Genomic DNA, 12,296 nt, shown 5'->3' with positions numbered 1-12,296 from the left:
AAAATATAGATCTGGGATCCTGTTCATAAATATTTTCTTTTGGCTTTTCAGGTTTGGGGTTGACTTATTTGGAGTGCTCTTTACAGTTATTTTTCTGGGTGCTGGGAATGCTGCAGGTTTTATGCTCATCAAAAGTTCCCTTTGAAAACTTCTGTAGAGGGTGGATGTGGTGGGTGATAGCAGCAGGTGGCGGGGTAATTCAGTTACTGCTCAGTGTACAAATGTTAACTTGTATTGTGAGTTCCCTGACACCTTGGTGTTTACATCGACAATGCAGGCTAAATACTACTGGTGTTCTCTATGTGCACTTTTAATTTTTCCATCAATCTGTAGCTTTAGGGGAAGGAAAGATTGTTGCCAGAGAAATTTGCAAACAAGTGTGAAATGAAGTGCTTCAATGTGCATTGAGTCATACTAAGCACTCCTAGCAAGCACAAGTAGTCATGCATTTCTCCCATGACAACAGAACATCCAGACAGGTGATACCACAGGTTCAAAAGTGACAATGGTGTGTCAGATTATAGTGCCTATATGAGCTCAGTTGTGTACATTATTTATGTTGGATATTGACCTTCTACGTGGAGCAGACATTCTAGCGATGTTAAAGGGCAGGTTAAGCAGAGTGTCGACGTACCTCAAACCCAGTTCTCTTATGACGATAGACCGTTCATCTTGACAGGTTAGAACAGCGATGCACAGCTCAACAGATTACAGTGCGCATGTTATCTCAGTTCAGATTAGTCTAATGTGAAATCGCACTTTATTGAGGAACAGCACATCGATGTGTGCCTTCTGGTTAGATATATCTTTGAGTGTTGTTTAATGAAGTCCACAAAAGTTCCTGAATTTAACGTGGTGGCTGGAACTGGGTGCAGAGGGAGCCCATGCTCTAGGGGTTTGGGTCATCGTATGTGTCTATTGTAGGCCTTACATATCTTGGATTGCCCTCCTACACCTGCTTTGAGAGGCTGCCGGTTGCTACTACTGCATTTCCTACTTCACCTGACAGATGCCACAGGCACCATCCCTTTTCAGCTTTACAAAAGAGCTGAACTCACTACTCTTCCAGAAAATTCTTGTCTCAGTGTAACCAACATTTGAAGGATACTCAGAAGAGTGAACTCCAATCTTTGCTGCAATCCTATCACTCTGTTCCAGCTCCCTCCTGGCTTGCACCTCAGCCCAACACCCTTTGCAATTCGGACAGTAGCTCTCCCAGTTGTTAAACACCACCTCTTGGTAGCCCCACCTTTACATCAACCACTCTGCCTTCCTCTGCCCCTGCCTATTTCTGGTGCTCTGTATCCATACCCTCCTGTAGTATCTCATTCTGATAATTTGCTACGTTAGCCCTGCGGAAGATCACATACCTGCTTGTTATGACACAGTTAAGTGAAAGCAGTCTGCTGTCTAGCTTGTGGTTTCCACAGAAATTAGATGGGAAGATAGCTTGTGGCAGTTCATTGCCAATGTTCATCTTGAAAACATTATCTGCTGAGATACCCATCCATGTTCTGTTCAGCTACATATTTTAACGTGTCTGAACTTTGTATCTAGGCCTCAAATATTTGTCCTCAACAGGACATTTTACCAGTTTCTGACACTCTCTGGGCCCCAAGGAATCCTCACACACACATGTCTAACATCAGCCATTCTACCTCGATTTATATTTGTTCTTGCAAATTACAAAGCAATTAATTTTGCAAGTGCTCCCCTTTTACTGCCTTTTTAGGTCGAACCTACCAGGCAGTGCAAGCTTTCTGGTTGCAAAAAATCTTTTGTAGGTTTACCAAGAACTTACATGGGCTCACAGCCCCTTAGTTTACCATTGGTTGCTTGTTTCTTATTCAATGGCTTTCCTTGCCCCACCTTGGACATATCGTGTTTGACCCTCCCCTGGAGCATATCCTGTTTACCATCTATCCAAATGGCTCGCTTCTTCTGTCTTTCTCTGTCAAATTTTTGGGATCAACGTCATCCGGTGTAAACCACATCTCCATCTCTTTGCAAATTTCCATACCTACACTCCAGTGCCGCTTAGTGGTTATAGTTGACCCTCCCCAGAAAAGAGCGATGTCTCTTTTAGAAAGCATGAATCCTAAGTGACAACCTAGGAACTGAGCGTGTGGGGGATCCACATCACAAAGGATTCCCAGGAGGATGAACTGCAGGGTTGCGGGATGGCCACCTCCAGAATGGCTTCCAGCTCACTGACAATGGTGCTCCAGTATTTACTTGCATTGGAGCAGCCCTAAGGGGTACGTATAAACGTGCCTTCTTGCAACCCACAGTGTAGGCATTGAACGCTAGGGCCTCTTTGCATTCCATATAGCCTGCTCCTATGATAAAACATTCTGTAAAGGATTGTCAGCTGGATGAGTCGCAATGTGGACTTAATGGTGACTTCTCAAGGTGTATCAGGACAACCATCCTTTCCACTCCACTGTCTCCGTGGGTCTCAAGTCCCTTTTCCAGGTCCCTCAGAGTCAGAGGAGCGTGTCTGGTTTGTTATTAATAAGTATGCAGTATATCTGGGAGACCACTTTAGTAGTCCGCTCTTCTTCTCCCAGTAACGTGGATACTTAAGGACTGCTGTCGGGGTTCAAAGTCCAGTCTATTTTCTCAGCCTGTAAAGTGTGATGTAGTTGTAGATACCTATATATTTGTGTGTGGCACAGTTGGAATTCTTGCTGCAGGGTGTTGAACAGCATTACCCCTCCTGTGTCTCTTATGTCACCAATTGTAGAAATGCCTTCGTTATCCCATTGGCGGCAGATGCGTACCATAGGCCCCCACAGCTCCCGCAGTGTTGGGGGCCCACAAGCTTCAGGGGGCCCCCTCAGCACAGTACTCTGGCCAGAGAGCCTCTGTTGAGTCCTGTAGGAGGGCCCCTTCACATAGTTTGCAGGGTCCCCCTCAAGTTTTGTTACACTAGTGATTGGCGGAACCGAGAAAGCTTCCTAACCTCCCGTAGCACGTAGTCACCCCAACCAAAGTAGCGGCTGTTTGACTAACCTGACATCCCAGGAATCTAGTAGCCTTGTCCTAGGTTTCAAACGCCATATGGTTGGGGCGCAACAGTAGTCTCCTACTGGATGCACTAACGACATGGTGTATATAAGTATGATGGTCCATCCCCATTCTCTCCAGTCTGCTTGCAGGGTCAAGCCTCGGGCAGAGGCGTGGACCATACCATTCAACGTAAGTGTGAACAATAAAGTCCAATAGCAAAGCTGTTATTATATGACATGGGAGTCGAAGGGTGTGGTTAGCTTTCTGTGATCGCCGTACTTCACATATGGCGTGCAACAAGTGGACATTTTGTGACAAGTAGTTAACAGACTTGTTGGGTGGCAAGTGGTTATGGACAATTTGAAACACCTAGTTCTTATGCTGACAAAGGAAGTCTGTTAAGTTTTTGAGATGCGGTGAGTCGAATCTGCTCACTCTTTAGAGCATAGTGCCTAACTCCAATTAGAACTCAGGCGATTTTGGACACGTGGATCCGGCCACATGCGCACGTACGTAATCGCATTATAAACTTCCCAACATTTCCTTGTAAAAGATTGGAACTTCCTGGCATGTTTCATATGTAAAGTAGAAGCCGCTAATCAACAATACTTACTGCTGTGAAATATTAACGAGAAAGCCGTATTACGTTTATGTTCTGGGAGCATGTGTTCGTTGACCCTACGTGGATTATTTCAGGCCACGTGATTGAATGGTGCTAAGAAAGGGAAATGGAAATTGAGAGCCGAAGGTGTCAGCCCCACGATTTTCCTTTATGGGCCAATGCCAAGATGCACTGAATACCCTTAAGGGGTTGTAATGTAATGAACGGCCATCTTGATAGAGGAGAACAGGATGTACAGTGAAATTGGATTTTAATTTATTGTGAATGATTTTGGGGAATGGAATACAGTCATATTTGCGTTCTGTACTCAAAACTTGCCGACGGAGTATTATGAAACACTTACTAGCGTTCGAGGGCCGATGAATTTACTTTTAAATATTTTTGCTTTCTACCAGGTGCCCTGGGAAAGCGAACCCAGTTTCAAGAAAACTTTTTGGCTCAGCTGGTTCTCGATGTACAGCGCAAAGAAGACGTCCTCAGTCTCAAGGAGCTGACCCCAGCGCCTACTCCAGTGGAAATGTTACCAAAGGTATTTATGCCAAAGCTCTCTCTCTCTATGTAGGTGGTGGTGCTGCTGTTGCCTTGTCCATAATAGTCATCAGGGCACAAGTCCTAAAAAAAGAAGTGGGGGACTCCAAGATAGGTAGTAGCACAGGAAGTGACATCACGGCGCGTGGCATCGCAGGAAGTCACATCACAGGGTTGTGGCATTGCAGGAAGTGACATCACAGGAAGCGACATCACAGGAAGTGACATGACTGCGCGTGACAGGTTCCATTACCCAAGGATTGACAAACTAATTCTGCTGCCAGCCTAACCAGCCGTAATATTCCATGTGCAGTACATTTCCGTGTAGATGTGATTGCTTTAGCTCCCTGGTGGTTAACACATTTGATGGAAAGATCTGTTTTTGTCTAGTCCTAGTTTTGACTTAAAGGAGCATACAGGGTTAATGCACCTCCTGCAAAGCACATCATGTAACATGCAGATGGCAGATTTTATTTTATGTAGATAGGTAAGTAAGTGGGTTACTGCTTTGAACACAGAGATATTTTTGTAACACACAGTTGCATTGTAATACTTCTATTATAACAGAGTGAGCTCTGAAGGATATGACTCCTACACCCAGTAACCCTCACTGTCTTATGTAACCTATCCTGTGCAATGATTTACAAACGTGTGATTTATTGTCAATATAATGTGTATGTTTGCTGTAATGTAATCTGGCACCCTATATTGGAATGAATACCGCTGTAAAACAAATACAAAATACTGGTATTTAAATAGTTATTTTGCATTGGGACAGAGTAACGCATCTGACATTCTTACAGTGCATGAATGGTTATTATAGATGGGGGTCCCAACAAAGTCAAAATTGTGCCTCTCATGCGCCTTTGCAGTGCTAACATGCTGCTGCTTTTGTTTCCCTTCCTCTGCATTTACATCTAAGTGTGAGGCTAGAGGCAGGCCCCGGCCTGGATACTTCGGACAAAAGAAGGCCAAATGGGCCCTTAAATTCGGCCTCTGTTATGGCCCAGGTGGAGTCTCAAATGACAAAACCACTCTCCCAGTATAGACGTTGCTGCTCAGAAGGAAAGCAGATAACGAGCAGGCGCTACTGAATGTATCCCCGTGTCTCAAAATTACGCCAGTACGTGTTCAGCATATTTTCGAGTGGGTTCAACTTCTTGGCAGGGTGGACAGCGTCCACCTTGTGAAAAGGGTATGTGTACGCTGTCCACCCGCGTGTACCCCCGACTCGAGCCCTGATGGTCAGAGTGATAGTTTTAGTTTCAGTCCCAAAGAACTACTCTGCAGGAGCAGCTTAGGAGAGACGCCTGTGAGAACCTGTGATTTAAGGCAGCTGTTCATTACCATGTTCAAAAAGTATTGCTGTGAGCAAGATGCAAATAGAATTCACGCAGGCCGATTTGAGTACATCTTGAGGACGCTCAAGGCCTCTCCTCATTTCCCAAAGTGCAGATCTTTATGAAGACGTTACATCAGCAGTGCCCAATTTAGGTTCAGGAGGGTTGAATCCATAACAAGTTTTCAGGTTATCCACATAAAATACGTCTGCATAAAGTGAATCGGATAGGGGCTAATTTTCTTGGAGAATGCTCAATTGAATACACATAACTGGACCAACATTGGACACCCCTGGGGTGCCAGATAGCTGGGAAACATTTGAACTAGTCATAGGCATCTCTTAGTTTGCTCCAGAGAAAATCTCTCCCCATCAAGATCTTAATTTCATGTTTGTTTCTCATTTTCCAAAAGAGCAAGCACTTGACACAAGATGCCAGAATCAATGTTTATCTTTGCGTGAGCATAGCTGCAGGAGTTTGTCACTGAAGGTGGGATAGGCACTAGCTTGCAGACTCACATTGTGGAGGATAACCTTTCCCCCCCCCCTTCAAAGAAATATTTGCAGAGATTACATGAAACCATTAATGTTCAGTGTATTTGTCTCCAGATTGAGGACTAATATGCAGAGCATGGCTAACTCGGATCGAGTTTTATTTCGGTTTGCTTAACTCTTAATCTGGCTCTTCATTTTCTGGACTTGCCTTTTTCCCCTCTAAATATCAGTTGTTCCAGAGGGATTCCTGGGCATCTTTTTTTATTTGCCACTAAGAGGAACAATTTAATTTTATGCTGTCGGTTTCTGCACGCTTAATGGACTGTTTTAGAGCTCGCCAATTACCAACACCAGTCTTTGTCCATAACTCACAGATATCAATTGTTGGAGAGTAGAATTTGGTGGTGGGTGCAGTGAATTAAAAAGTTACACTTCGTGTGGAATGTTGTTGTTCGGTAGAGTAAATAAGATAGATGCACCTATAAAAGATCAGTTTTCATGAGTGATAGCAAATTGGCTTGTTGGCAACTTATGGAGGTTCCCAAGAAGATTTAGAAAAGGTTGGTTAAGGATAGTATGAGACCCTTTGTGACACTGGGGTAGAAATTGATATGTTCGGGTCCCTTTTTACTTTCTATTTTTTATTTTTGAATTTGAAGGCATGATTAATCAAACAAGAAAAGAAATCCATAAATGAAAATACATATATCATTATGGATACTAATCCGGGCCGGATTGGGAACCAAAACTGGCCCTGACAAAGTGCTCGGCCGGCCCCTATCAATCTTAAAATAACTTTGATCTTATTCTCTTTCAACATCATGTTCTTCAGGTCATTTTCAAAATACATATGCAATGTGAGCACCCTTCTGAATCTAAATGCATGCCTGTGCAAAGGGTGCAAGATAATGTTTTTAAATTGGGGGTTGCTACACCTCTTCTTCCACACATCTATACGAAATGCTTAGGGTCATTCTAAGATTAGAGTCTCACCATAAGAAAAGTGAAATCATAGATTTTATTTCCTTAAAAAAGGTTGACTATAGGACACATGGTATGTCAAAGAAGAAAAAATAAGCAATGGAAGAACTGCAAAGAAGTAAGTGATAACGGCTTCCATCTTGCAAGTGGTATTTTTACTCTTGGGGTTCATATTTCAAGCTGTAAAGATCACTTATATTTTCAGTAAATCTAACCCCGCCCAAAAAACGTTTAGGTTGAATATGCACACAGCATTGTATTTCGGGAAATAGACTTTCTGCCTGACAATTACATAATATTATTTCAGTCTTTACTTTATTGGTTTTGTAGCCTTCCTAAAATCTGGGACACTTCGAATATTTAAAGACATCATATAACATTCTATGCATATAGCAATCTACCAAAGTGCAAGTGCTGGGATCTCCGTGATTTGTACTTCTTGTGGTTTATTTTTATGAATACTGAGAATATTCATCTAAAGCAAAAGTAACAAGGTGATGGTGGAATGCTTGAATTAATCTCAGCCTCTGGTGATATCTTGGGTCGCATTCCAATCCATCGTTTTTTTGCCCACTATTCCACCCCAGTTTGGACCTACCAACATGCAAATCCATTTTGACCCTGCTCCCCATGGGAACAGTCCAGCCCGACCTGCCAGGCCAGCTCCTTCCTGGTCTGTAAACAAGCATTCTGGAACCGGTTTTGGGGTATCACCCCTCGTTAGCTAGGCTAGATTGAATCCAGTGGCACAGTGACCCCATGACCCATTTCTGGGCATACCTGGTGCACTTAGGGCGCACATACTTACGTAATGATTGAGTGTGCTCCGGTATCATTGTATGCTTAATGATTTGACTGAATTCTAATCTGGGTTACAATCAGTTTTACACCACATTGGGACTGATACTGAAGAAGCACCAATGTATTTGTGCTCGGTACAACAATTAGTGGTATTACCCTTATGCTATAGTTCTTTGGGTATGCAAATATATCTAACCACTGTTAGCAAAATATTTTGTTTCATGTTTAATTTTTGCACTCCACAATAATTGTAGAAAAGTTATAATCTTTCTGCAAGTTTCTACACATTCTGTGCAACAAGTTTTTTTAAATGGACTTGAAGTAAACTGATTCAAATTTCTCTTTGAAACTCATATCTAACAGCTGTATTGATGTGTTTACTTTTGCATTGGAGATTCTATTTTATTTTTCAATGTTGAAAACATGCTTTCTCTTTCATATGAAAGAACTTTGTACCAAAGTTGTACTTGGTGTGTGAGAAAGGTGATGGTGTGACCACGTATTATAACATAAGTAATAAACGTACCCCTGGGGTACATGATGAGAATATTGCAAGTCAAATCCGGGTTCCATAACCTTATAAAGGAACTCTGCCTTGGGCTTCGTTTCTTTATATGATCATGGAACTTGTTGGTGACTTGAAATTTCCTTATAATGTTCGGGAAGGGCTATGTAATCCCTTAAATGGTAACGTGGGAAAGAGTCATGGCTATGTGGGGCAGAAGGTGTACGTGCCTGCATCAAACTGTATTTAAAAAAATTAAAAAAAAAAATTTGGTTTGCAGTTGGTAGTCCAGGTGTCAGATTATCTACTGAATGTAAACAGAAAAAAGACGATGTAGTAAGTGTAACAGAATACATTTTTTTAACTGAGTAATACAATAGCATTGGAAATATAACAAGGGTCAGTTGACTAAAAATGCTGATTTGTACTATAGTACCAGCAAGCCTCTTATAGACTATGCAAATCATAACATAGCAGTGCTTTCATACTTTTGCCCTGACTTTTTAAAATAATTTTATTACAAATAATGTATTTACTTTGAGAATGGTATCTAACAAACTTCCATTTTACGGAACGCCATTTAAGAGAACTCACCAGCGACACTCTGAATCTGCTCACCTCAAATGCCTGTTTTTGTAGCAAAGTTTTTAAGCATAGGATTGGCTCAGTGCTATCTACACGGAGCTAGAAAGGGACAAAGTCTTTTGCCAACAGCAGAGTCAATAAATACAGGATTAATACAGTGTCATCCACGAAGAGCTGTAAAATGACAAAAGCCTATTGGATCAGAGAAATGACTTATTGTCGGGACCAACTTACATGTTATGCTGAAGGACTTTCACAGGCTTCCAGGACCCGGGATGTATGGGAACTCTTTACTGTGTATTTGCTGTCCAAAGAGGTTGTATAATATAAGCATGTGAAATATGTATCAGGAGAAGCGGTTTCTACATATTGTGCTCTTGCTGTGGGGGACTCTGGAGCAATGGAGGGATTATTTACATAAATAATGTAACAGATTACTCTGTATGATCATGGCTATGTTATGTTGTTGTTTATAACTTTAAATGCTCAATAAAAAAAGCCTTTCAGCACTCCAGGCGCATTCCAAAGCTGTAATACTGTGCCTGGAGTGGTAAAAGGCTTTTGTCATTATACAGCCTAGCGTGGATAGCACTTTGCTGATCCTATTTTTAACGACTTTGCTGGAGAACTGGAAAAATACTTAGTTCCTTTCTAGCTCGGCGTGGATGGCACTGTGCCAATCCTATGTTTTCAAACTTTGCTAGAAAAAAAGCTTCACTCTATGACAAGGTATTCTTGCAAGCAGAGAGTGTGCCTTACATAACAGGTTGTACTGATTAAGAAATGCACAGTAGTTTTGGAGCAGTGGCATATAGTTACCATTGAGTATTCACTTATGAAATCCACAGAGGAACTGCTTAAGTGTAATTATGCAAATGCTGCAGAAAATTCGCAAAATTACGTGAAATGTCAAATTGTTGTTTAGGAATATATTTGACAGTGAAATACATCCTTGTGCCCGTTTGGATATGAGGACTGTTCGAAACAAATTGTGCAAGATACACACTTGCCCTGAACAACAGCTGCTCCTGTTCTGTTCTGGTCACGTTGTTCCCCTTTCCCCGTGCTAAAATTTTACCATGTGACTTAATAGCATTTTTGGGGGGAATTACACATAACAGGTTTGCCAGCATAATTTCACCTGAAAAAAAATCGAGGGCCAAGTCCCAGTGGTAACAAAATAACCCCAAGCTGTGGAAGAGGTGTGGCGCAGCGGTGGAAGAGGTGTGGCGTAGCGGCCAAGGCGACTGACCCCGGACACTGGGGATCACGGTTCGATCCCCAGCACCGACGGCAGGGGTCTGCCCAGCACCATGTAACTCTGGGCAATAGCTTGCTTAATCTTCCCGACGGCCCCCAGCGCCGGGAAACCTATGGGTAGCTGTGCGCTTTACAAATACAGGATTATTATTATTATTATACCCATTTCCCACTGTCCCCACTCTAGAGAGAGATCGCACAGCCAGTGCCCTAAATTGTTGACTCTTGCCATGGCTTCAGACTCCGATCCAATTCCGATCCAGGCCATCGTCAACGTCTCGGTAAATGGAAGATTTTATAGAAGGCTTGTCTGCAGTTTTTTAAAGAAGTTACATCTCATGCGCATTTGGGACCACAGGATGCATTAGGGCCTCCGAGTAGTGTTCAATCGACGAATCTTTCACTGCCAGTTCTCTTATCTTTCCCTTACCTTAGAGGAGGTCCTTTTCAGCTCTGACTCAAGCACTGGCTGTGGCCCTTATCAGGCCACCCAGATCTTGAACAATGATGTGGCAGATCAACTTCTCTCCCCACCACCATCTAGATGAAGCCTCTAAATGTATTTGCAAATGATAGTGGCATGGTCAGTTCAGCTGAAACTACCCCAACTCTTCCTTTGGTCCTCCCACAGATTATAGTGCGTCTTTACTAGTGGTGGTTCACACATTTCTGGAAGTCCTGGACTTGTATCTCCCTACTGTTGATGTTAAAACCAATCTGTTAATGGAGATTTTACTAGCAGGCTTTCTACTTCTCAGCCCTTACCTCTGTTCAATGGCACACTGAATGATTGCCTTACTGAGGCTTGGTTTAAGTCTTCTACTGGTCCTCCAGTGAGATGGGCGATTGTTACAGATCTGCTCCTGGGGACCAATCCTTCTTAACACATTATATTGTTCCCGGAAGCCTAGTTGTACAAGCTTCTGCTAGCAAGATCATGCCAACCTATTTTCCATTTTCCATTACCTCCCCTGACGGGAAGTCCAAGTGAATTGATGCTTTAAGCAAACATGTTCTCTTCAGCTTCTTTGGCTCTTCTGACTTTTGAATGCTGTATGCCTTTTGATTTGCTATACCCATGCTGTGTGGGATATGGTGAATGACATTTTACCCCACCTCCCTGAAGACTTCAGAAACTTGCACTAACCATGTAAGATGGCCAACTATATTTTGATAGCGGGTCTGGATACCACGGATTCTGTTGTATGCACAATGGGTATCACTATTGTTATGGCAACATGCTTGGGTGCAGGCAACTGCATTTTCTGGTAATGTCCAGGCCTCCTTAATGGCCATGCCCTTTAATAAAGCCAGGCTCATTGGGGATAAGGTGGATTCTTCATTAGAGCACTTCAAGGGCAGCAGGGTTCTACTGGGTCTGATTTGCCTACTTACCAGTTTCCCCACCAAACAAAGGCAATTCTTGGGCTATTCAGGAGTCCTCAACTATTGTCGGAGGAATTCAGCAGGCTGTCCGGTGCTTTTGTAGCTCTAAAGGCAGAGGCAAAGGCAGTGGTAGAGGTTATGGCCCACACCCCTCTTCTTTGTCTCTCACCTGCTGCATGTACTGCAGAACCACTTTAGTTCCCCCTCACTCAGTCTTTTAGGTTGATAGGAGGCAGGGTTAATTTTGTGTTGCCTGATGCACCATTACTTTTTGGAATTAATGTATAGAAAAGCCATGCCTAAAATCATGTTGTTCTAATTTCTAGTAGCATTTTGCACTTTGTATAGGATTTAGTAAATGTTTAATGAACTTTAGAAAAAGAAAACAAATTATTATATCCTCTGTAACAAAACAATTGAAGTAATTAATTTATGCAAAAAAATTTGCATCATCTGACACAGAGGCTATTGCTATTTTGTATGTATTTATTGAAAACACCCCCCTCCTTTTTTCGAATATGACTAATTTATAAACTAAATAAAACTTATATATTTTTGGAATACATTGTACATGTATGTCATTTTGTGTATGCTCTTCAGGTCCGCTAAGATAATTATCACGTTCCTAAATTGTTATTGATCACAAGTATTTGATACACCCTGATTTAGGAACTACCGTCAGGGGTTCCCCCCTTTCTTTACAAACGTTGGCACCATTACTTTTTACCAGTGGGTTCTTCAAATTGTTGCTACATTTTTGGCTCCAACCTTCCTCTTTTGTA

At 42.3% G+C, this 12,296-nt stretch overlaps 1 protein-coding gene across 1 annotated transcript in view; it reads left to right on the top strand.

Annotated features, from left to right (window-relative positions):
* TTC27 (tetratricopeptide repeat domain 27) overlaps positions 1 to 12,296 on the top strand; it is a 1,875,723-nt gene that overhangs the window by 845,021 nt on the left and 1,018,406 nt on the right. The window contains exon 7 of the mRNA XM_086926895.1: positions 4,030 to 4,163. Coding sequence (XP_086783021.1) covers positions 4,030 to 4,163 — 134 coding nt within the window. The remainder of the gene's footprint in view (positions 1 to 4,029; positions 4,164 to 12,296) is intronic.

Source organism: Lissotriton vulgaris, chromosome 6 (genome assembly GCF_964263255.1).
Source record: "Lissotriton vulgaris chromosome 6, aLisVul1.2, whole genome shotgun sequence".
Lineage (NCBI taxonomy): Eukaryota > Metazoa > Chordata > Amphibia > Caudata > Salamandridae > Lissotriton > Lissotriton vulgaris.
Note: the sequence above shows the minus strand (reverse complement) of the source record. Positions and strands in the feature narration are given on the sequence as shown.